Raw genomic sequence first — 26,132 nt, forward strand, 5'->3', positions numbered from 1 at the left:
ATCTTGCCTTCCTGTGGGTGGGGATGGTGTTGTGGGAACTGTGAGTTAGAGCTTGGCCACTCATGTGGCTTCCCTATTCTTGTAATGTAGCACAATGGCAGCTCTGGACCTTTTCCCCCCCGCAATGGGCTGGGTTTGTCTAATGACCCAGATGCTATGAATTCTCTTGAGTGGGCCTTCTTCCCTGACTTTATCATATTGAGAGGCTGCATTACAGACCAGACCATATTTAATAGATTTATGTTGGTACTATTCTGCCTTGACTGGGGTTTCCAGTTAAGCATGCTATTCTTACTGTTATATAAGGACTTTAGGTTGAAAAAGAAATTGATGCACTTTTAAGGAAATGTCTTCTTTAGGTGGCTTACATGTAAATGATCCGTAACATGACCAGCGAGTATGATCAGTGATTTCTAGGGAGACTTCATTGCTAAAAATGCCAGTGACTCAAGTGGGTCCAGGAGACTTCCTTGCGTGGCATTTGCATACAGCTTGCATCTGGTGTGGATATGTGTTCACAGACTTCGAATGCTATTCTCTGGCAATCTTCAAGCTAAAGTGATCCTTTTGGTAACCAGGTGGTTTTAATCTTAATGTATCGCCCTCTTGTTCATGGAGGCCCAGAAATGCAGGGCTATGGGACAGAAGGAAGTGAGAGGCAGAATGGGGTTCAGGTGAGGGGAAAATGAGGGCCATGAGTGACCTTCCATGGGTCACCTGTTTGGACAACTCAAGTCCAGTTAACAGTGTGGCTCCCAGAGGGGAGTGAGTGTCTTTCTGGCAGGATTCCTAGGGTTCCCAGGCACTGCCTGGTCTTTGGCATTCCACTTGCATGGCCAACAGACTGGACCTCTGCAGCTGTCTAGGGGCTGGGGAATGTGAGTCTCCTCTCCCATACGGTATCCTTGGCCGACATCATGGGAATGTAGATCTGACCTTCCTATATGGGTTCTTGTCTCCACAGTTCACTCTCTGAAGCCTTCTGATATTAAATTTGTGGCAGCCATTGGCAATCTGGAAATTGTGAGTATTTGAAGTAGCTTGGGGCAGGTACTGATGATCCTCTGAATGGGCTCCTGGTAACTGGGCAGAACCTTTCATTTTGGGAGAGAACATCATATGAACTAGATAAATCCGGGAGGTTGAATCTTTTTATTTTATTTTATTATTTATTCATTTTTTTTTTTGAGACAGTCTCACTCTGTCGCCCAGGCTGGAGTGTAATGGCGCAACCTTGGCTGACCGCAACCTCCGTCTCCCGGGTTCAAGTGATTCTCCTGCCTCAGCCTCCCAAGTAGCTGGGATTACAGGCATGCGCCACCATGCCTAGCTAATTTTGTATTTTTAGTAGAGACGGGGTTTCCCCATGTTGGTCAGGCTGGTCTCAAACTCCTGACCTCAGGTATCTGCCTGCCTTGGCCTCCCAAAGTGGTGGGATTATAGGTGTGAGCCACTGCGCCCAGCTGAATCTTTTTATTTTTTTTTTTCAAATCAAATGAATGCCTCTCTTTACATCAAGGTGAGGAAACTTTTGGAGTTTCCTATTAATAAATTAAATCCATTAATACATTAAATCAAAGATCACACAGAATTTTTAAAGTAATCTTTTAAATTTTTTAAGATAAATTTTCTTACCTGCTTTGTAAATTTTTAAAAATACACCGATCTTTATAAATAACTTTTTAAATTTCATTTGCAATTGTGGTAAATACATAGAACACAAAATTTACCATCCGTAAGTGTATAGTTCGCTAGTGTTAAATATATTCACGTTATTGTGCAACTGATCTCCAGAACTTTTTCATTTCTACCCTTGAAATAACATCTCATTCTCCTCTTCTCACAGCCCCCGGCAACTACCATTCTACTTTCCCTCTCTGTTTTGGCAGCTCTAGGTACCTCATATAAGTGAAATTGGCCAGCTGTGGTGGCTCACGCCTGTAATCCCATCACTTTGGGAGGCTGAAGTGGGCAGATCACTTGAGGTCAGGAGTTTGGGACCAGCCTGGCTGACATGGTGAAACCCCATCTTTACTAAAAATACAAAAAAATTAGCCGGGCATGGTGGTGGGCACCTGTAACCCCAGCTACTCGGGAGGCTGAGGCAGGAGAATCACTTGAACCCAGGAGGCAGAGGTTGCAGTGAGCTGAGATCACGCCATTGCACTCCAGCCTGGGCAACAAGAGCAAAACTCCATCTTAAAAAAAAAAAAAAAAGGTGAAATCATACACTTATGTTTCATATAAGTGAAATCATACAGTATTTGTCTTTTGGTGACTGGCTTCACTTAGCATAATGTCCTCACGGCTCATCCATATGCCAGATTTCCCTTCCTTTCTTAAAGACGAATGCTCTTTCCTTGTATATCTATATCAGATTTCATTTATTCATTCACCTGTCAATGGACCCTTGGGTTGCTTCCACCTCTTGGCTATTGCAAACAATGCTGCTATGAACTTGGGTGTACAAATATCTGTTCAAGTCCCTGCTTTCATTTCTTTTGGATATATACACCCAGACGTGGGATTGCTAGACCATATAGAAATTCTATTTTTAAAGGTCTTTGAGAAATCACCACACTATTTTCCATAGTGACTGCACTATTTTACATTCCCACCAACAGTGCACAAGGGTTCTAATTTCTCCATATCCTCACCAATGCCTGTTTTCTGGGGTTGGTTGGTTGTGGTTGGTTGGTTTTTAATAGTAGGCATCCTAATGGGTATGAGGTGATGTCTCATGGTGGTTTTGATTTGCATTTTCCTGATGATTAGTATGTTGAGCATCTTTTCATACGCTTGCTGTTAATAAATTCTAAGTGGTATATTTTATATGGTCAAATAAGGGAGAAAGAAAGAAAAAGACAAAGACAAAAAGAGAAAGGGATGAACAGAGAAAGGAGGGATCTGGAGAGAAGAAGGTTGGAGAGCAAAGGAGAATGTCAGCATTTCCCCACAGCCCCTCTCCTGGTCTTAGCAAAGCTCCACAGCCTTGCTGCCCCCAATCTCAGCAGCCCCAGCTGGATAGAACACTTCCTTATCAGTCTCCACCCTGCAAAGAGCCCTACTGCACCTCCCACGCCTGAACCAGGATACTCTTTCTCCCCCAGAGTCTCCCTCCCCACTCCACCTCCCATGATTCCTTCCCAGCCTCCTCCCCCATCCCTGCAGCAGCCTGCACTCCCTGCAACCTCAGCCCCTTCCCCTTGTAGCTGCAAGCCCTAGCCCACCACTCCATGCACAGTGCCAGTCCACTCAATGTCTCCAGAGACCCTGGACCTGTCTTCTGCCTTCTCCTCGTCTCAAATAACCAGTTTCTACCTCTCTGGAACTTGGCTTGGACTCCCTGCCTAGACAGTGTTGGCCTTACCACATTTATCAATGCCACCTCTGCTTGAGCACTGGATGAAGCTGGGCAGACCCAGAACTTTACTCTGATCACAATTGTAAATGGGGGAAATGGGCATAACAGGAAGAAGGGTGAGGAGATGGTGGTGTGTAGAGGTGTAGACTGAACCTTAGGAAACTGACCATGGGCCCACTGAAAGCAGGCAGAGCTCCCCACCCGCATTCTCTCTTATCGATGCTGATGGTTTTTAAATTGTACTTGTGACTGTGGTGTTGGTCAGGGTGAGGGTGGAGGGTTACCCTTGATAAGAGAGGTGAAATCAGATGGAAATAAGTAAGAAAAGAGGTTTCATGTCCCAGATAGCAGGCTGACTTTGCTATACCTGTGTGTCTGTACACACTGATATTTACATCCGAGAGCCCAGGATGTGGGACACACTTGCCGCAGGACTCTCGGGTCCTTCTGCCTGGGGCAGGGAAATCTCCACCCAGCGTCGGTCTCTAACTTTAAGCCCATCAGCGACTTGCACTCCTTGGTCTCATCTCGGAAAGAGCTCTTTGTCCATGAATTATTCAAGGCTGACAGATCCTGCTGTCGCTCGGCTCCCCCTTCTCAGGAACACGACTCCATCAGGATGACCTCCCAGCCCCAGGATCATTGTGCACTGACGGGTACCTCGAACTTCAGGATAAAAACCTGAAAGCACAGTTGCTTGCAAGCCTTCTTCCGCTGTCTGTCCTAAGAGAGAGAGGGCCATCATGAACTTACCTGGGGTGTGTATTTTAAAAGCTAGACCAGGGCAAAATAATGGAAGACAGTGAATTTAAAAAGAAAAAAGTCCATAGTGCTGACACCTCTGCCCCGAGTGCCTGGAGCGTTCTGTAACCAAGGTATAAGCGCTTCTTTGGAACTACAACTAGCATTTGTTTAATTGCTATAGACCCCCTTTTCCTTGTAGAACTTCAAAAATCAGTTATGTAAATGTTTGTAGAAGTTCTGCAAATAACACTTGTGATACATGTTCAATATAAGAAAAAACAGATGTACACACAATAGAAGACCATGTTCACATCTTTTATTCCTCTACCTCAACAAACACACACGTGCACACACACACATACATTCTCATTCATTCTCCAATATGTAGCAAGACATAGGGAAATAGGGTGTATATATAAAACCTAAATAGGGTCATACTGCAATATCCTATCTTCGAGGTTTGTTTTTTTTTTTTCTGACTCAGTGTCATAGATATTTTTCCTTGCCAAGGAGGTTACGATTCACTCTATCAAATTCCTTGAGGGTAGAGCCTGTGTCTTACTTAGCTTTGCAGCCCCAGGGTCACAGTATCTGCCATAGGCAGGCATTCAGCAAACAAAGAGTGTGAAGGGAAAGGGGCTGGGAGTGGGCACAATGGGGTTGTGGAGTTTGCTGGGTTAGCCGCAGCCTCCCCTCTCTGTGGCTGCCCTCTGAGCCCTTACCCCAACCCCCTCTCCTGGCCTCGTTCCTCTTATTCTCTCCTCTTTCCTCCCAACATCTCTCTTTACTACCCTTTCCTCCAATCAAGTTCATTTGGGGGGAGGGGTGATCTATCAATTAATTACCAGAAGCAAATTGATGGTCCTAAGTGACGCTTTGTCTTTAATTGAATCAGCTGCCAACATTGAAATCAGACTTCAAGTAAGTGTTCACATTTCCAGCTCCTCTTGAAAAATGACTCTGGGGGGTGCCCCCTTTGCTTGGGCCCAGGCTGTCCAATTTGCCACAGCCCCAGGAGGCCTGCTCCCCTCATTACCTAGCCTGTCGGGTGTCTTTTTAAATAATCTCGGACTTGCATCTTCGTGTGATTTTTGTTTGTCTCCCTGGGAGATTTAGCTTCTGTCTCTTATTGAGGAGCAAAGGACGCTGTCTCCAATTAGTGAGATTTCCCAGTCAGCCTGTCCTACCTGGACAGCTGCAGAGATGTGACCCAGGTCTATAGGCAGGTGCTCGTTGTGGCTGGGTGGTCAGGACAGATGGGCCCTTTAAAGGGAAGTGGTGCAGGCTGGAGTAGGTGATGCAGTGTAGCTGTCTGCGTGTCACCACCACACCCGGAGATACTGTCTTCTAGGAATTTTGAGAGAGAAAATTCACATCAGAAACTGAAAATAATACAACCAAGGAGAGCTAAGATTTGCTGAGTATTTTATATGTCTTGGGCATGATTCCAAGCTTTCTGGGAGCTTGCAAAAGGACATGATTCCCAGGCAAGTTACCACGGTCTCAAATCTAGTCCTAGACTTAGGAACTTCAGCAGAGAGCTCAAGTCCTGTGTTGCCCAGCATTTTACCAAGGGGGAAATCGGAAACTTATCTTGTTCATTCCAAAAACATGGATTCAACATATATTTGTTGAATACTTACAACATGCCCAGGCACTGTTCTAGGTCCAAGGAACATAGTCAAGTACAAAATGGACACATTCCTGCCTTCTTGGCTCTTATGTCTAGTGGGGGGAGAATTAAATAAATTCTAGGTTTTGGAGGGTCATAATAAAACAATCCTTTGTTTCTATGGAAAAAATTAATGACTTTAGGGGGCATTGAAATCTAAGTGGAGGAAAACATCCCACACTTTGTATCGCTCCAAGGTCTGACAAACATGCTGCAGAGGAAGCCAAGAATTTTTCCTCCCTGCAGAAGGAGCCTTCATCTTTCTCCTTAGGTTCTCTTTTTTTTTTTTTTTTTCCTCCAGACAGGGTCTCATTCTATAGCCCAGGCTGGAGTGCAGTGGCACCATCTTGGCTCGCTGCAACCTCTGCCTCCTGGGTTCAAGCGATTCTCCTGACTCAGCCTCCCAAGTAGCTGGGATTACAGGCATGTGCCACCACACCTGGATAATTTTTGTATTTTTTAGTAGAGACAGGGTTTTGTCTTATTGGCCAGGCTGGTCTTGAACTCCTGATCTCACGTGATCTTCCTTGTGCCCAGCCTCCCAAAGTGCTGGGATTACAGGTGTGAGCCACCGAGCCTGGGCTTGTAGTTTCCCTCTTACTGGCAGGAGTGGGAGTTCTGACAGGTGGCTTGGGGTCTGACTAGAAGAGGCTCCACTGCCTCCCCTGGCTGGGTGTTAACACTGAGTATCTATTCCAGCCTCCAGACCGAGGGACGGGCGATCTGGAGAAACAAGAATGGTAACTATCCTGAAAACACAGAAAACAGAAAGGAGCCCGGAGATGCTCCCATCTAATCTTCTTGCCTTATTGATGGGAAAGATTGGAGGCCAGGAAGGCTCAGTGCCTTGCTCAAGGCTACCCTCTGAGAAGGTGGCAGAGAAGCTCCCAGAACCCAGCCTCCTGCCACCTGGTCCAACCCTTCCTCTGCCTGAGAACCCCAGTGGGTCCTTGGGGTGAATGAGGAGAAGTGGGAAAGGCTAATAGAAGGAGTTCTTGTTTCTCCCCACAAGCTCTCCTTGCTCTGCTCTTGGGGAACCGTGCAGAGTTGGGGCCAGGCTCAGTCTCATTCTACCCTGGGGTCAGCTTCCCCTTCCAGCTTTGGGCCAGATGAGAGTGGGTTGGAGGAGCGGAGGAGGGTCCGAGAGAGCTGTTTTCCCCATTTTGGCTACTCCATGGCCACTTGAGGTGTGCCTATAACCCCTGGGAGGGTAATCCCAGAACCAGAGCAAGGCTAGGCCAAAGACTACTATGAAATAGACCACAGTCAAGGGGAAGGGCTTTGGCAGGTGACAAACGCAGCCTGACACTCACATGCCTGCTTCTACTTGCAGGACTGAAGAAAGGCCACAGGAGGTGTGCATGGGAGTGATGACAGGTAGGTTCTGCTTTCACAGCCAGATTTCAGAGTGCCCCTCTCCCTCCCAACACAGCAGCATCCTCTCTAATAAAGAGAATGGACTCCACCAGCCACTTTATCACTGGCGCCCAGGAGGAAGGGGACGGTGTTCTGAGAGGACAGATAAGGAAGTCAGGATATGAAAAATCACAAACCCTGAATGGGGGATGTGCGAAATGTATCCAGGGTTTCTGGGCAAACAGAAGCCAGTGGGCATTGGGTTAAGATTGGGGAACCTGGGAGAGAGGTTAGGGGCCAGCTGGAATGGGTGTCTGAGCCAGAGTCCTAAGTTTCCTGCCCACACAGACCCAGGGCTAGACTTCATCCAGGGAAAACGCCCATGGTTCACTCCTCCCACCCAAAGAGAGGACCCAGCCAAATTTTCAGTCTATTTTATCCTGTAATATTGCCCTTGCTTGTAAAATAGAAGACATCAATTGGGTTCAGGCAAATGAAATGAAAAAAATAAAAGTCAACTATAATCCCACTATCTAGAGATAATTATCGTTAGCATTTTGGCCTTTTGATTTACAAGTGTGCTTGCGAATATACTATCATAATTTAGTTTTTTTAAAATGTAATATCAGAGGTTCCTTACAATTCTATTAAGTCACCCTGAAGTTAAGTCCTTTAACGGCAGCTGGGTCAGCCTAGCGGGATGTTAGTCTCCTATGCTTGGTGCTCATAAATCAAGAATAAGGGAAACCACTTCGCCGTCCATATTAGAGCGAGAAGACGTAGATTACAATGCAAGTGCTCTGCTGAGCTGATGCTTCCCGGGAGTAATGAACAAGTGAGGCGGCTAGTGCCCTGTCAATTCAGCCAGGGAATTGAAAGGAGGGGCCCATTAATCGTTAGGTTCCCTGGAAAGCACAGGGATGAACAGGATGCTGGCCCTGCCTTCAGAACTCATGGTCCAGCAGGGAAGGTTGAGCCTGGCAGTTCAGCCCTCCTGAATCTGATTGGCAGGTGAGAGGATGTTGGCGGCCAAAGCGGTAGGCAGGAGGGTCCCCTTGGAGAGAATCAAAGGGTTCTGAAAGAGGAGGCCCATTACCAACTCCGTGGCTATCACAACTATGCCTAGGCTTGGCGCTGTTTGTCTTGAAGTGGTAGGAAAAAAGAAGCAGCTTGTTTGGGGGGTGTCTGGGAAGATGGGATATAGTTTAGACCCTGAAGCCACAAATGCAGATGCCTCTTTGCCTAATTGCTCAATTCATCTCAATTTTTCCTCCCAATTTGCCCTGTAACAAGTCTGAGTTCCCCTCTCTAAGCAGAGCGGCCAGGAGTCCCAGCCGGCCAGAGGTCCCGCAGAAAGCAGGTGTGAGGGCAGATCTCGCTTCTGAAGCCCTCCGAGGCAGACTTTACTCCAGCATACCCAATGGGGAAGGAGGGAGGAGTGGAGACCACAGCTGCAAGCTCAGCTGAGTGGCTGAGCCAGCAGGAGGAGCAGCTCTTCCCAAAAGAAAGTACTCTAGGGACATCCAGGCCTGTGCTGTGCAGCATGGGATGGGGCTGGCTCGGACTCAGCCCACCTGACCATCAATCTCAGAACTTTAGAGGCCTCCTGACCTTTGAGATCTCCAAACGTAGCCATGCCCTCGCCCGCCATGGCCATTTTGTGGGTTGCAAAGCCGAGTGTCAGGGAGGTAAATGGACTTTCCTGAGGCTATGTGCTCAGTAAGCGGCACGGTCCCTGTGAACCCAGGTGGTCCAGCCCCACGGGCTGTGCCCTTTGTTCTCACCCCACTGCTGCCAGGCAACTTGGAGGCAGTGAGGACAGACCAAGTACACAGCGGGCTTAAAACAAAATGACTGGCAAATTTACGTGAAAAGATCCAACGTCATGTTTGATCACAAAGCACTGACACAGGTACCTTTCATTCAGAAAGCAATCTCTTTCAGACCTATCACCAAATGTTTGTATTTTGTCATTGATCCTTACAGACTATCTTCAGATGAGGGAGCAAGAGTACCCCTCACCCATGCACACGTTCATGCTGTCCCTATAAACCTGAACCCAGCTCAGAACTTACCCTGCTTTCCCACTACAGGTGGAAATGGGTTTCTTTGCAAGCCAATCGGGGGTTAGAGAATGAAGTTCATTATTTTGGGTTAAGGATGGGGAAAATGGAATCACACATGAGTTAGGAGGCTGCCCAAGGTTTCAAAGCCAAGTAACCAGTCCCCTGACTTCCAGGCCAGCTCTCCCACCCGCACCCTGCCTGATGCCTGCACAGTGTCAGCCTCCTTCACAGGGAGCCCCTTTAAAGCCACCTTCTGGATCCTGCTCCCATGAAGCCCTGAGGCACTTCTGGATGGGGCAAAAAGAAAGGGGAGCTGGGGGGAGGAGTGGAGGCATCTCCCTCCCATGACACTCTCTCCCCACTCTGCCCTCTTCGCTCTCAGGAGCAAGACACAACTTAACTGCTCCTGACAGCACTATTTTTAGCGGTCCTCTGGCTGTCAGCTCTGGGACGTGTTCTCTGCATGTTCCCTGGAGCTTTCCCACCCTGCTGTCACTCTCAGGAGGAGGGAGGGGGGCTGGAAGGCAGCCCGAGTCCCTGTCCCAGCATCACTTTCTCTAATGAGGCAGTAGCACATGACAGTGAAAAGCCTTGGTGTCCCAGAACTCTGGTTCAAACCCCAGCAACCTCAGTTAGCTGTGAGACCCTGGGCAGCTCGCTTGAGTTTTCTGTCTCAGTTTCCCTTTCTCTAACTTGGAGATCATATTGCCATGTGTTTGTTACTGAGGATTAAGTGAGATAATGCATGTAAAATGCTTAGCACTGGGCCTGGCCTAGCACTTTACAGATGTTCATTTTTAGCTCCTTCACTTCCAGAGGCCTGCTCCAGAGGCACAGATAGCCTCACAGAGGCTGCAGGGGTGGTCTCACAGCCCCAGGCAGGATGTGAGGAAGGACCATGCCTTGGAATAGGGGCGGCGACCCCGGCAGCTCACCCTAGAGGAAGGGAGTCAGTCTTTTTTTTTTTTTTTTTTTTTGAAACAGAGTCTTGCTCTGTTGCCCAGGCTGGAGTGCAGTGGCACAAACACAGCTCACTGCAGTCTTGACCTCCTGGGCTCAAGCCATCCTCCTGCCTCAGCCACCCAAGTAGCTATGACCACAGGTGAGCACCACCACACCCGGCTAATTTTTGTTTTCATTGAGACAGTGTTTTGCTATGTTGCCCTGCCTGGTCTCAAACTCTTAGGCTCAAGTGATCCTCCTGCCTCAGCCTCCCAAGGTACTGAGATTATAGGCATGAGCCACCACTCCTGGCAGTAGGTAGGTCAGTCTTTAGAGGTGACCTTCAGCTGGTGAAGGCCAGGGCCTCAAACCAGTTCTCTCTCTAGTCCTTTCAGACATCATCAGACATTTCAGCCCTGCTGTTCCAGTGCCTGTGTGCCACACTGGAAAGAGAGTCGTACCCCACAGTGGTGCTGAGTAAGTTCGCTTTCTGTCTCTCTCTGGGGTTATGTATTCCTACTGGCCTTCCTCTCTCTGGGGTTATATATTCCTCCTGGGAGGATTTGGGGGGCTGGCAAAGTCAAAGAGGCTTATAAATAGAAGTATTTAAGTCCAAGCCCAAATGCCCCCTCAAGCTGATTTCAGTTTGCCTGATGAGCCTCATTTTGAAAAGCAGGTCAGTGCCCACCCTTCAGAAGCCAGGGGTGGGTAAAGCTCAGAGACTGGCATCTGAGCTACGGCAAGGGGCAAGCTTCCAGCCCTTGACAAAATAACATTTAGCTGATTTTTCTCTGTTTCCCTCCCTCTGCGTAGAGACTTGTGGATTCAGGCTCAAGAACTGGTGAGAAACATGAAAGAGAACCTGGTAAGCATCCATCCAACTCTGGCATGGCTGGGCTGCCTGGCTTTGCCGCAAGGCGGGCAGACCAAAGTGATGATGGCCCTGGTACCATTTTACCATGAACTCGGCAACCAGTGTGGCCTGGGTTCTTTAAAAAATGTCTTTGCCATTCTCTGGTGGTCATTAAAGGAAAGGACCAATTATTTTTTGTTGTTGTTAATTTTTATTGATTTATTTATTTACTTTGATACCAGTTATGGGACTGGCTAATTTTTATATTTTTGGTAGAGACGGGATTTTGCCATGTTGCCCAGGCTGGTCTCAAACTCCTGGGCTCATGCATTCTGCCCGCCTCAGCCTCCTAAAGTGCTGAAATTACAGGATGAGTCATAATGCTCAGCCAAAAGGACCCATCCTGTTCAGAATGGTTTTCCGTGTGGTCCTGCTGAAAGTCAACAGATGAACTAAATGACTTCTCCCAAAGGGAGGTGGTGGAGAGCTTCAGTTCCAGGTGAGACTGGTTTGAGTTTGAATCTTGAATTCTCCATCTATTAGCTGTATGATGTTGGGTAAGGCACTTACCTCCCTAAACCTCAGTTTTTCTGTTTATGAAATGGGGTGATAAAAGAGCTGCAGCATAGGATTTTGGGAGCATTAATTGAGGTATTGGATGTGCCTGGCACAGACTCAATATATAATATAAAAGCCTGTAGCTTGCATTATTATTGTAGTGGTGATTGCTGTTATTAATAATTACTATATTAATTTTATTTCTGAGTGTGGAGGCCTCTGTCGCATACATGCTGGGTGCCTTGGTACCACTCTCCTAACAGTTCGTATACTATTTACTCGATAACCTATATAAGTTTGTAATAAGCATCCTTCGATCTTTTGTGCTGCCCTTATGGGCAAGTATCAAACCAAGGCAAGCCTTGCTAGCAAACTGTATCTAATCAAGCACTGAGCCTGGACTGCTGGAACCAAGGGAAGCTGCTGTTTCAGCCAGCCATGCATACATTAAAGAGTTCAGGAAGTGAAGTGAAGGTCATTCTAAGGCATATAAGGACAGGGACTAGAGCAGGAGCTACACCATAAAGTTTGTTTTCCTTGAACAGGAGAATTCCAGAATTTCTGAAATAATGATTATTCTATAAAATAGAGAAGAGACCCTGTGTCTAACCCTGTAATTTTCCAGATGAGGAAACTGAAGTTCCCAGAAGTCATGTGACCTGTGCAAGTTCACACAGCTAGTTAGAGCCAAAATCTAAAGTGCCTGCTTCACAGTCCAGTGTTCCTCAACTACATTGTGCTGCCTCTTAAAAAACCAAAGTTTGTTTTCTGGTTACACAAGAAATGCATGTTCATAACTGAAAAAAATCAGAAAACACAGATAAGCATAAAGTAAAACCATCCTTAATCCTAATAACCCAAAGATAATTATGGTTAATAACTTGGTGTAATTACCTTCCATATTTTTTCCTAGCATATATATCTTTATATATTTTATAAAACAGGGATGTTACTGGATAAAGATGTTGTTCTTTGTTGTTTTTGTTTTTTTGTTTTTTTTGAGATGGAGTTTCGCTCTTGTTGCCCAGGTTGGAGTGCAATGGCGCGATCTCGGCTCACCGCAACTTCCACCTCCCGTGTTCAAGCGATTGTCCTGCCTCAGCCTGCCAAGTAGCTGGGATTACAGGCATGCACCACCATGCCCGGCTAATTTTGTATTTTTAATAGAGATGAGGTTTCTCCATGTTGGTCAGGCTGGTCTCGAACTCCCAACCTCAGGTGATCCGCCCAACTCGGCCTCCCAAAGTGCTGGGATTACAGGCATGAACCACCGCACCCAGCCAGAGATACTTTTTATAACCTACTTTTCTCAATAGATTAGTTCCCATGATAATTACATTTTTCAGCATCATTTTAAAAGCTACATAGTGTTTCATCTCATGAGTGTTCCACAGTTTACAAAGCAATCCCCTGTTTTGGACATTTATGTTGTTTCCAGTTTTTCCTTCTTATGCATAAGGCTTCATCATTGTAGCTGAATCATTCTTGTATCCTTGTTTCCTTAAACTATATTTGGGGAAATGAAATAATTAGATCAAAAGGTGTTTTTTTCAACTTAAAAAAAGTTTTGGATATATTTTGTCAATCTAGAGCAGTTATACCACTTTAAACTCCTGCCATATACTACTGTTGAAAAAAATTCATGCATGAGTTTTTCAGGGATGGGTGTATGAAATGGAAAGACATGAAAACAAAGACATTGTTTTGGTTCAAGGTCTTACCAGAATCTCCTTTTCATGCTGTTGCCCTTTTCTTCAGCAACTTGACTTTCAATTTGACTGGAAGCTCATCAATGTGTTCTTCAGTAATGCAAGCCAATGTCACCTGTGCCCCTCTGCTCAACAGGTAAATGGCAGCCTTGGGGACTGAGGGATTACTGATGCTGTGGTGGAGAGGGAGTGAACTAAACATGGCTGATTACCCGAACCCCAGCTCTCAGGATGGGGCAAATGCCACCTATTTTAGAACATGGATGGATGGATGGATGGATGAACGGGCAGACAGACAGTCAGATACTCAAAGAAACATATGCTTGAACAGGCATTTTGTGGGTTTTATTGCTTCAATTTTTTTATTGTGATAAAATACACACAAAGTTGACCATCTTAATCGTTTTAAGTGTACAGTTCAGTGACATTAGATAATTCATAATGTTGTACATATGATGTGCATTCATAACTGTCACAAGGAACAGGTCTTTTTTACTTACCATCCCTCATATCAGGAAAAGGAAATAGAGGCATAGATAAGCTGGGTCAACAGTCATTCTGCAACTGAGAAAATTAGCGTCCTAGTTGGTTAAAAACCTCTTGCCTCTTAATTCTGATTTCATGTAAGTTCCAAATTTAGGAAATAAAGCAGGGTACATACCATCCTCACCCCTTGGCCCATGAATTCTATTTGTAGTGGTAAGGCTGCTGTTTATTGAAGTAGACTGTATCTTCCAAGTGCTTTGGCTTTTCTGGAAACAGGACATGAAGCATGTGGTCTCATTTATTATTTATGTAGGTGAATATCTATGACTTAAGTCTTTACTGAAGATCATTCAGATTAGGATCAGTTGAAAGTGTAAGGGGTGGTTTAGAAATCTAAGCCATGGTGAAATGGCACCTGGACTCTTCTTCAGGATCCTGAAGACTGGCTGCTACCACGCTGGCCCTGCCACTTGTGGGACCAGCTTGTCCTCTTCGCCATCCTCCAGGCCAGGGCACAGGCATGGTGGAGCTTCTGGAGGTGGTGGTTTCTTTTCTGTGCCCCTCTCCTACAATAGATACTCTTGCCTTCCTTCAAGTGCCCCACACTCCCACTGACTCCAGGCTCACCATCAAAACTCCCCTTCCTTTAGTGATGTCAAGCCTTGGGAGAACATTGATGGAAATCCACCTTCCTGACTAGCTCTCATTGGCCAATATTCCTGTACCGTTCCTGGGTTTCTAGCATATAGATAACGAATATTTATTGTTCCAGTTTACGCTGTTTTCTCCAGTGCCAAGTGAAATTTACATGCCTCGTTTGTTCTCTGCACAGCCCTCCATTTTGGTCATTTTGCATTACTTCATGAATGTATGCATTCATGCATTGACATGCTCAAGCATTTAGACATTGGTGCATTCCTCTCTATACTCATTAATTCATGACATTAACTCATGCATTTATGCAGTCACGCACTGAAGTGTTCAAGCATTTAGACATTGCTGCATTCTTCTATGTATTCACTAATAGAATCACTCATCCATAAGTTATATTCATGTATAAATTCATTTTCTCATCTTACATGCAGACACATGCTATTGTATTTGTGATTAGTTTGTTCATGATAGCATTATGATTTTTTAAAATGTATGAATGCATTTATGAATACTTAGACTCATTGATGATTTTTCCATATACTTTGTCTTGTGTTTAAACATTCCTACATAAATTCTTGCATGCTTTCATGTATTTATGCCTTCAAGCGTTCTTGAATACATGTTGTATTCTTGTGCACATTTATTCATCTACATATTATTTGTATTTTTAGTTATGCAAGCAATACGCAAATATTTTCCTTCTAAAAAGTAAAACATCAGTTAAAGCAAAATATGTATCCTTTTGGCCACCTCCCTAATCCTCTGTCCCTTTTTCTTTGCAAACCTCTTACATATCTATAAATCCAAGCCTTATTTTGCATGCATGTATGTATGAGAGAGATTTAATATAAATAGTGTTATATTGTGTGTACTACTGAACGATTTTTTTCACTAACCAAGTATTGTTGAAATCTAGTCATGTTGATACATATGGAATGAGTTTATTTCTCTTCCATGAGTATTTTGCTGTGTAAATTTACTACATTTTATTTCACCATTAGGTATTTCTAGTTTTTCACTATTATAAGCAATGCTACAATAAACAGTCTTGCTCATTTACTTGACTGTGTGGAAGAGTTTTCCTAGATACAGTGATTTTCAAATTGTGGACTGAAGTACATTAGTGAGTCAAAAAATCAGTTTAAAGAATTGCAACCAACATTATAAAAAAAAAAAGAGAGAATAGAATAAACTCTAAAATCTTTGAGTTCATTGCATATGTAGTAAGGCAAGTATTGGTTAATGAGATTTTTTGCATCATTTCTATATGGATACTTGTACTGGATTGGGATGTGAAACACATGTCATACTGTGGGTCAAGATAAAAACAGTCTCAAGAGCTGGGCACGGTGGCTGACGCCTGTAATCCCAGCACTTTAGGAGGCCAAGGCAGGTGGATCACAAAGTTAGGAGTTTGAGACCAGCCTGGCCAATATGGTGAAACCCCGTCTCTACTAAAAATACAAAAATTAGCTGGGCGTGGTGGCAGGCACCTGCAGTCCCAGCTACTCGGGAGGCTGAGCAGGAGAATCACTTGAACCCGGGAGGCAGAGGCTGCAGTGAGCCAAGATTGCACTACTGCACTCCAGCCTCGGCGACAGAGAGAGACTCTGTCTCAAAAAAAAAAAAAGAAAAGAAAAGAAAAAAACAGTCTCAAGAAAATCGCCTGGAGTAGATTCCTATACCAGTCATTAGGTGTGCACACTTTGGGTTTTAATAGGCTCTGCCTCCTAATTGCCCTCCAAAGTGGCTGAACTCTCATATTTCCACCAGTGGCAGTGAGCACCTATTCTCTACAACCTTCCCAACACTTGTTCTCAGACTTAATGATTTTTGTCAACATGACAAATTCCTGCAAGATCTAGTCATGTTGATTACATATGAATTGAGTTTATTCATACTTAGAAGCTCGCACTTTTAATTGGTTCAAAACATATGACAAAAGTAGTGCCGCCTCATTTTTAAACAGCTGTAAACCAATAACTTGATGTCCATAAATTTAGCTAATTATAGCAACACCTGCTAGCATCCACTCAAATTCCCTCTTTATTCTATTTCTTCTTCCATCTTGATTTTTCCTGTTGCATAAAAACCACCAAGGCTTTGATGCCTGGAATAAATCTCACCTCCACTTCCACTTCCCCCAGAGGCCCTGTGGCTCCTAGGCCTGGCTCCTTTGGCCTCCTGGCCAGGCCCGCTGGTGTTGCCCTTCTCACAGCCCACACCCACACTCACCTCCTCGTGGTACCTCTGGCCACACCTCCCTGTTTAAGCTAATCCTGTGGTGTAGCTCAGCATCCTCATTTGAGAAGTTCGTACGTGGCATTTTTATTTTTCTGAAAGCACATCTCAGGTGTAAGCTCTCCCTTGGTGGTTGTAAAAATGTGCTCTGTAGATGGCCGGGCATGGTGGCTCATGCCTGTAATCTCAGAACTTTGGGAGGCCAAGGCAGGTGGATTGCTTGAGGTTAGGAGTTAGAGACCAGCCTGGCCAACGTGGTAAAACCCCGTCTCTACCAAAAACACAAAAATTAGCTGGGTGTGGTGGCGCATGCCTGTAGTCCCAGCTACTCGGGAGGCTGAGGCAGGAGAATCACTGAACCCAGGAAGTGGAGGCTGCAGTGAGCCAAGATCATACCACTGCTCTCCAGCCTGAGCAAGAGAGTGAGACTCTGTCTTTAAAAACAAAACAAAACAAATGCTCTGTAGAGACCCAGGGGCCACTGGAGATCCCTCTGTGGGCAAATGCTGAGAAGATGGGCACCAGCTGCCACCTGACCTTACAGAGCAGGTGTCAAGGGTTTCCAAAAAGTTCACACGAGAAAAACATGTTTTACCATTAAGAGGAAATGTTGAGCTACTGTCCTGCCCCGTAGGGCCTGAATTCTCTTCCCCTGTGGAGAACTTTGGGCTCCTTTAATGGGAAATAAACAAGGGCCTGTGTCCACAGTTGTTCTTTAGGAGTTTCTTATGACCAAAGTCAGAGAGTCAAGTCAGGAACTATCCATTAGGTGTGACAATGGCTCTGAAGGCAGGTGCTTTGGAGGTAAATGATAACTTGGCTCACAGCAGTGACCTGAGGATGCTTTTTGGGTCTGGACACTTGCTTACTGCTCTCCAGTTAAATTTAGCTTTATTAATGAGTAATGTTTTAAAATCAGAAGAAAAAAAAGCTGATAAGAAAACACACATTTATCCCTTATAAATGTTTCTAGCTACAGGTGGCAGCCTTTTGGAGGGTACACTGGCATGTGATTCAAGAAACCTAAAAGTGTTTCTAGTGTTTGACTGAATAATCCCATTCCTTGGTATAAATCCCAAGAAAATAATTTATTAGAAAGAGTTAAGTCGGGTCTCAAGCACATGTTTGATAATAGACATTCTTCCAAACCAGGGGGCAAATGATACAAATGGAAATGTACAAGTTCATTTGAAGAAATCAGCTTTTTCCTGACTTTGGATTCTAGGAGTTTATTATGTTATAGAGGAGGGACATCTTATAGGAGCATAATGTCTTCTACTGAGAAACGGGGACAATTGGTGTCCCGAGCAACAACCATGCAGTGCCTGGAATGACTGGGTGGGCCCCGATTCCCTCTGCAGCTGCAAGTAAACACCTTGACCAGGGGTTTCTACAGCAAGATTCACACTCTACGGAGAGCCACGCCAGGGTCCCCCGCCTCTCCAGCGACAGTGGATATGGTTCAGATGGGCAGCGTGGATGCCTCTAGACAGAGTTCCCCTGGGCTCTTCAGGAAGGAGAGGGTGATGTTTGATGTCATGGTCAGAGAGCGGCTCACTTAGGAGAAAACTAGACAGAAGCCAGCCTCACACCAAAGCAGGGACAGCCGGTGAAGGGGCAGAGAGACAGGGACACTGCATTTCCTCCCGTGTGGTGCCAGCCCGCGTGATTGACAGCTGTCTCCAGAGTCACTGCCTGTGTCCCCTCCGGGAAACAGAACAGCTCCTTGGCCTTCCTTATCTTCCTGTCTGAGCCAAGTTGCCTTAGGGGACAGCCAGCCTGCAGGCAACTTAGGAGTTTGTCTTGTAATTTTTATTATTTTTCACATTGAAAAGGTAAAGCAGGCATGAGCCACTGCACCCAGCCTGTAATCCCAGCACTTTGGGAGGCCGAGGTAGGTGGATCGTTTGAGGTCAGGAGTTTGAGACCAGCCTGGCCAACGTGGTGAAACCCTGTCTCTACTAAAAATACAAAAATTAGGTGGGCATGGTGGCAGGCTCTTGTAATCCCAGCTACTTAGGAGGTGGAGGTTGCACTGAGCCAAGATCGCACCACTGCACTCCAAACTGGGCAAAAGAGCGAGACTCCATCTCAAAAAAAAAGAAAAAGGTAAAGCAGGGTCCATTTTGAGGTCCTTCGTTTGTTGATTTTCATGACCTGCAGGAAGGGGAGTGCTGTGTGTGTTGAGTGGGTGGGAGATGTCTTTAAATACTCAGGTGGCAGGGCCCACTCATACTCTTTCTCTAGGAACCCTTATCTTAGGGCAAACACAGCAAGAGAAAGGCTGGTAAGATAGGATCACAAGAAGGTTCCGAGGCCAATCTGGGGCATTGAATACAGGTTAATTGTATTTCCCTGTTGGACCTGATTTTCTTTGGGAAAAAGCGATTCCTCAAGTCTTTGGGAGTAAGTCTCCTGTCCCTCAGTGTGAGCTTCAGAATCACACCAGGTATTTCTGATCTTGCTCTGACCTTGAGTTTGCCCTTTCCTGATGGAACTTGTCACCTAGGGGGAGTTTGGTTTTTCCCAGGTGGATGATGGGTTGGGGAGAAAATGGATGAACAAAACGAAGACAAAACTAGGAAGCTCTGGGAACTCTATCCTCGTTTGTGGAATGCCAGGTCTAGATGGGGCCTTTGCCTGTGGTCTTGCTTGGCAGGCACAGGCCTGTCGTGAGTCTGGGTGGCCTCACCTTGTGGTCCTCCTGCAGGCACCCTCACTTAGCACGGTTCTCCTCTCACAGAACGGGCTTGCGGCAGGCGGCGTGGACGAGCTGATGGGGGTGCTGGACTACCTGCAGCAGGAGGTGAGGTCGCGGGCCTAGGGCTTCCCCGAGGGCAGTGGGGCCCATTTACCCTCACATGGCCTCCACCGGGGTGGGGAAATGGACCCCTGTGAGGGAGACTGGGACCCTCGGGAAAGGGGAAACTTTAGAGGACCTCATCTTCTCATCCTTTCAAATGAGAACATGGGCCAGGAGAGCACACTCCACTCCTGCAGAGGAAACTTCTGAGAGAAACTCGGCTCTTCCTTGAGTCCTCGGTGGCTCTGCTCTTCCCTAAGGCCTCTCTCTACCTGAGTCTGGGGCGAGGATGAGACGGAGGGGGCCTGAGGACCTTCAGGACCTTTCTGCTCAGTGACCGTGATGCTGCTGCAGGGTCTGAGAATTGGCTGGGGGTTGCTGTGGCTCTGCTTTCCGCTTTGCTCCCCTGGAGAGCAGCTTTCTGCTGGAGGAGGCTGCAGGCCCATAGCCCCAGTGGTCTCACTTCCCTGTGGACACTGGTGGGAGGTGCCCCACCCACCGTGAGGGACAGAGTCCTGTTTCTGGATGGCACAGATGCAGGACTGGCAGCGTGGACTGACCCCAAACATCTCCCAAAGGATCATGCCCAGTTAACCAAGGGGAGGCCCATCACACTCAACCACACCCCAACAGGGCCCAAGTAGGAGTTCCAGAAAGCCCGGCAGCCATGGTGACTTGGCAAATACCTCCCTCTCTGTTTGTCCTCCTAGGTCCCCAGAGCGTTTGTAAACCTGGTGGACCTCTCTGAGGTTGCAGAGGTCTCTCATCAGTATCACGGCACTTGGCTCAGGTAAAAGGGGAAGTGGAATGAGACACGCATCTATGACACGGCTGTCACGTGTGCGGCCTGTGGGGGCCCTTCATGTGCCTTAATCTATGAGGGAGCCCTAAAGAACAGAGGCCAAGGGAGGCCAAGAAACACGTGCGAGCTCACACCTGAGCGAGTGGCAGAGTCGGGGTGGGGCAGGCCCTCTGCCAAGCATTGTTTTGGGGACTTAGTCAAAGAATAAAATACTCAGTCTGGTTGATGTCATGCCAGAGGCTCTCCTCCGTGCCAGAGTGATTTGAGAGTTCGCCTTGGCAAAACATCCATAAGCTAAGAAGTGTTACTTCTGGAAATTGGATAGAAAAACGTAGCCTAAATGTAGTTTAACTTCACAGAACTTGATTCCTATATATTTCTGAAAATGTTCATAGACTTTAAACTTTTTGGAGCCAAATCCTAAGAATTCTGGCTCTGGACCTAGAAAAGAAGTTCATGTGGAAAAAGTCAGGGCAAGGGCAGTGGAGAAAATAGGGTGCTGGAAAGGAGAGAAGGGGGGTGCCGAGGGGAAGGAGGGCTCTGAAGAGGACACAAGACAAAGAAGGTACGGGGGAGGGAAAGGAGAATGGGATGTGGGTGTCTGGTTTGAAGAGCAATGAGCGGGGAGGAGGAGGACTGAGAGATGAAGGGGGAGAAAGAGCTTCCCCTCTATCCCATACTCACCGCCTAGGAAGAGCTTTCCTCCATCCCATATCCACCCTCCAGGAAAAGCTTCCTTCTATCCCATACCCACCCCCCAGGGAGAGCTTCCCTCCATCCCATACCCACCCCCCAGGGAGAGCTTCCCTCCATTCCATACCCACACCCTAGGGAGAGCTTCCCTCCATCCCATACCCACCCCCTAACCCATACCCACCCCCTAGAGAGAGCTTCCCTCCATCCCATACCCACCCCCTAACCCATACCCACCCCCTAGAGAGAGCTTCCCTCCATCCCATACCCACCGACCCCCTAGGAAGAATGTCCCTCCATCCAATACCCACCCCTCAGGAACAGCTTCCCTCCATCCCATACCCACCCCCCAAGAAGGGACTACCCACCCTCTATTCTCAACATTTGTGTCCTCTAAAACTTAAGTTTCTTTGTCCCTTCTCTTTAAGCAACTCCTAGGCCCCTTCTTCCATAAGAGGTGGGCTGGATGCACCCCCTTCCCCCACACTGCCTCCCCTATCTCATTCCTGGTGTGTTTTAACCTGCAGCCCTGCACCAGAGCCCTGTAATTGCTCAGAGGAGACCTCCCGGCTGGCCAAGGTGGTGATGCAGTGGTCTTATCAGGTGAGCCTACCCTGGGATCCCAGGCTGCTGGCTCACCGGGGTGGGGTGGTCGCCAAGGAGAACAGGAATGATAAGGACAGTTAGTTGAGTTTGCTAATGTTAGGACTTCTCCAGCTGAATTCAGGACTGTCAGGAGCAAAGAGAGCTACTCTTGCTTCACATCGTGGTGGTGATTTCAGTATTCCTGCATGTAAAATGGGGCCTGCAGTACTGGTAGGGGTGTGAGTGGGGGGACAGTGGGGGTACTTGAGGCAAAAGATAGTGAGGAACTTCGAAGATTCATTCTGGAATGCTTTTGGTCATCAGTGCCACTTGTAGTATCACATCTGGGGCGGGTGAGCTGGTTTTGCCCAGTGTGCCTGTCCATAGCTTACAGCCCAAAGGCAAACCAAGGTTCCTGAAGATGCACATTCCAGTTCACAGAAGAGACCCCAAGAGAGGGTGAAGGGGTTGGGCGTGGTGGCTCATACCTGTAATCCCAGTATTTTGGAAGGCTGAGGCAGGCAGATCACTTGAGGTCAGGAGTTCAAGACCAGTCTGGGCAACATGGTGAAACCTCATCTCTACTAAACACACAAAAATTAGCTAGGCATGGTAGCATGCGCCTATAGTCCCAGCTACTCGGGAGGCTGAGGCAGGAGAAGTCGTTTGAGCTTGGGAGGTGGAGGTTGCAGCAAGCCGGGATCGCACCACTGCACTCCAGCCTGGGCAAGAGAGCGAGACTCCGTCTCAAAAATAAATAAATAAATAAATAAATAAATAAATAAATAAATAAATAAATAAATAAGGGTGAAGGGCTCAATGAAAGCCACCATCCCTCTTAGCAAACAGCTCAAAGCACAGTTTCTGTTAGCATGTGTTAACATGATGACTTTTGCTTAAGAAGAAAATTGCATTTGAAGTTGCATGGCACCTCTCTCGCTCTGGAAATGACAACATTTTTTGAGTGGTTAAGGCACCTGACTCTACCGAACTTAGCTCTTGAAGAGAGCAGGGGGCCCCGCCACATGCTGGGCTGTCTTGTCGTTCCTAAGCTTCCAGAGAATATATTTTAGGTCTGTCTCTGGTATTACCTAATGCTGGTACTTCAGAGACAAATGAAAACTCAGCTTAGCTATCAAAGAGCCCTGAAGGGTGAGACAAGAGGGAGCTTCAGAACAGCACTTGAGAACAACGCAAGGAGCAGATCCTGTCCCAGGGCTGCTGAGAATGATTTGGTCAGGGCTGGGGCCGGCTCTGCCTCGCTCATGTCCCTGGATGGGCACCTCTCTGGCTCCCTTCGCCAGGAAGCCTGGAACAGCCTCCTGGCCTCCAGCAGGTACAGTGAGCAGGAGTCCTTCACCGTGGTTTTCCAGCCTTTCTTCTATGAGACCACCCCGTCTCTACCCTCGGTAAGTCGGGGCTGCATGGTGTATCAAGAGTGGTGGGGGCCGGGCATGGTGGCTCACTCCTGTAATTCCAGCACTTTGGGAGGCCGAAGTGGGTGGATTACTTGAGAGCAGGAGTTCGAGACCAACCTGGCCAACATGGTGAAACCCTGTCTCTCTACTAAAAATACAAAAATTAGCCAGGCATAATGGTGGGTGCCTATCCCAGCTACTCGGGAGGCTGAGGCACGAGAATCGTTTGAACCTGGGAGGCAGAGGCTGCAGTGAGCTGAGATCCTGCCACTGCACTCCAGCCTGGGCAATGGAACAAGACTCAGTCTCAAAAAAAAAAAAAAAAAAGTGTGAAGAGTGTAGTGGCGAGGAGGCCTGGGCCATACCTCTGTTCCTGCCCCCTGTCCCACAAGCCTCAGCCCAGTTCAGCTCTCCTGAACCCAGGATGCATAGTCTTAGGGGAAATACCCCCATTATTGTACTTTCCTGTACAATTTTCTCACAGGGTTGAACAACCCCCATGAAATGGGCTGTTAGAGGCAGGGCAGCCCAGGGTGAATGGGCTAGCTTCCCATCCTGGCTCTGGGGTGACCGGCTTTGTGACCTTGGACAAGGTGTTGAACTCTTTCTGTAAAATCAGGGCCGTTTAGTAACATGTCTTCCCTCTCGGTGGCCATCAGGGCCACGTGAGTTAATACTTGGGGGGATGTAGAGTGGCATTTGGTGCTGGGGAAGTGCTCGCACCTCTTGGCCATCGTGGTTATTCCAAAGAGAATCTCCAGGGATGCCAGCTCTTGTCCCTCCTCCTGCACATTCCTCTCCATCCATCTCTGGAAGGGAGGGGAATCTGAGTTGCCCTTGCCCCCTCCCCCAGGTCACTGGGCAAGAGGCCACCCAGACCGTGTAGCACTTGGTCCACACTTGCTGACCGAGGTCTCTGCAGCCTCTAGGGCCTCAGTCCCGTGTCTGGGAACAATCCCTCCCTCCAGGCTCCTGGCTCCTGCCTGTTGGAATCCTTGTGCCATCTCCACGCCATAAACGGTGTTTAAAGTGATGGTTTAAGAGGGTGAGGAGAAATATTAGCTCACATTCCCTTCCTTCATCCTCCTACTCAGATCACACCTGAATCATTTCCCTGCCACCCCCTCCTTCCACTGTTTAGTTCAGTGACAGAGAACCCCATGATGACGTGGAGCTGCCTGACGTGCCACCTGCTCCTGCAGGCCCTGACCTCAGGGCTCTGACCCCAGACGGTGGTCCCATAAGTGCCCCTGTTGTTGATGAGAGGAGGGGCTGAGAGAAAGGGCCTGGACAGATCAGGCCACCCCAACTCTATGCCAGAGAGAGCTTCAAACTGTGCAGCAGGTCTGTTGCATTCCTGGGGAGACAAAAGGTCCTGCTGTCAACTGGTTCTCTTTTAGGAGGACCCCCCACTCCAGGATCCTACCACGCTGGCCTGGCATCTCTGGAATAGGATGGTGAGTAGATGGGGCCTGGGGTGGGGCCCACAGAGGAGGGGCAGGGTCTCCACCACCTCTGAGCCCACCGTGCTGAGGAGGGGCTGCAGGGTGCCCCAGGATCCCAGGACAATGGTTCTGGGCCACCAGGGATGCTTCTGTCTCCTGGTGACGCCCCTCTCTGACTGCCTGAGAGTTTGCCTGGCCACAGGTGCTGCACTGCAGCCAGGCCAGTGAGCAGCAAGGGTCTCACAGGAGCCTCAGCCCTGGCTTCCCAGAGGCAGGCCGTTTCTCAGAGTCTCTGTGGAAGACCTGCTTGAGTCAAGCACTGGGGAATGTGCTCCCCTCACCATTCCTGTCCAGCCCGCCCTCACACTTAGGCAGTGTTGTACCGTTGTCAAGGCCCAAGGTGGTGTCTGGGACAAGCGTGGACTTCAGCGTGGTGAAGGCCTGGGTTGGAATGCGAAGCCCACCACTCACAAGCTCTGTGAACTCAGGTCTCAATGCTCTTTCTGCAAAATCCAGGTCAGCCACTGGCCCAACATAGCTAACACGCAGCTCGCTCCTGGCCTGTAGTAAGCACTCCACATGGGTTGGCCTTTTTACTGTAACAGGATTTCCCCAGATTCCAAAGGGTCCCTAGGGATATCTGGGATTAGTCAGAGGATGGAATGTGACATCAAGGCTTTGAACCTTTTCAGGGCATCAGACAGAGACCTGAATTTGCCATTTATTTTCTTCCCACCCAAGCTGCCTTATTTTTAGAATTCTAGTGACAGAAATTCATTTTTCTTCTTTTGTGGATCCATCTCCACAACTGACATACTGTGTTGAGTACCAGGGACAGCTGCATTTCAGCACACATGAGCCAGTGTGAAACAGAGTGTAGGGAGGGAAGGGGCACGGCCTCCGGCAGTCCCTGACACTGGAAACATACTGTCTGTCCTTTGAAGAAGGCATTTGAGTTCTCTGAACAGGGACGTTTCTCAGTGTGCCTGGCACTTGCAGGGAATATGTCCCCAGAAATCCACTTTGCTGCTGATCTCCCATGATGGGCAGAGAAGAGGAACCTGGCCCCTCCAGCAGGGACCACTCTCCCAAGCCCTCTCTCAGGGAGAGGAGGGCTGATGATTCCAGCTCAGCCAAACCTCTCCTCTCCTGCCATCTTTCTCCCAACCAACAAAAGGACACCTGTGACATGGCTTGCCCTTGAAGGTGCCGTACCACCTTGTACCCTGCCCTTGTACCCTCCATGGTTCCAAGGAGGATACAAGAGACCCACCAAATGTGGCTTCTGTTCTCACCAGGCTTCAGGTATAGCTTGGAAGGGCCAGACAGCCCAGAGGAACAAGAGTCAACAGGGACTCAGCCAGCAGTGAAATGCTGGGCCATGCACCAAGAAGCAATGTGAACAATGAGGCCAGGAGAGCCCATGAAGAGGGGATTTGAATGGGCTTTGTGAAATGTGTTGGAGGAGATCAGGGAGGGCGTTCCCAGGCAAAGGGACCTTTGTGAACAAAGGGCATGGAGAGAAGGATGCGTCAGATGCAGCAGCAAGGGCAGGAAGAGGCCTGTCTGATAAGAGATACGGAGATAATAAGGCTCCGAGCGTGAAAGGAGCCGTTGAGCACCAGACAGAGAAGCTGGAGAGGGCAGGTCCAGGGAGAGGGCTGGATTCCTATCCCTTTCTCCTTTCATCATGCTATTTGTCCTTGATGTTGGTGGCAATAGCAATAATAACCACCTTTAC

The 26,132-nt window shown here is 47.7% G+C and overlaps 1 protein-coding gene across 2 annotated transcripts in view; it reads left to right on the forward strand.

The window, feature by feature from the left end:
- Positions 1-26,132, forward strand: part of PLB1 (phospholipase B1) — a 147,567-nt gene that overhangs the window by 22,515 nt on the left and 98,920 nt on the right. The window contains exons 4-14 of one of the 2 annotated variants that reach the window (XM_032172592.2): positions 965-1,023; positions 6,480-6,520; positions 7,114-7,157; positions 10,531-10,621; positions 10,958-11,009; positions 13,314-13,400; positions 19,356-19,451; positions 20,159-20,238; positions 21,471-21,546; positions 22,833-22,937; positions 24,347-24,403. In XM_032172592.2, the coding sequence (XP_032028483.1) occupies positions 965-1,023; positions 6,480-6,520; positions 7,114-7,157; positions 10,531-10,621; positions 10,958-11,009; positions 13,314-13,400; positions 19,356-19,451; positions 20,159-20,238; positions 21,471-21,546; positions 22,833-22,937; positions 24,347-24,403 (788 nt within the window). The remainder of the gene's footprint in view (positions 1-964; positions 1,024-6,479; positions 6,521-7,113; positions 7,158-10,530; positions 10,622-10,957; positions 11,010-13,313; positions 13,401-19,355; positions 19,452-20,158; positions 20,239-21,470; positions 21,547-22,832; positions 22,938-24,346; positions 24,404-26,132) is intronic. The other variant, XM_032172591.2, reaches the window with a different exon arrangement.

This window comes from Hylobates moloch, unplaced genomic scaffold (assembly GCF_009828535.3).
Source record: "Hylobates moloch isolate HMO894 unplaced genomic scaffold, HMol_V3 SCAFFOLD_13, whole genome shotgun sequence".
Lineage (NCBI taxonomy): Eukaryota > Metazoa > Chordata > Mammalia > Primates > Hylobatidae > Hylobates > Hylobates moloch.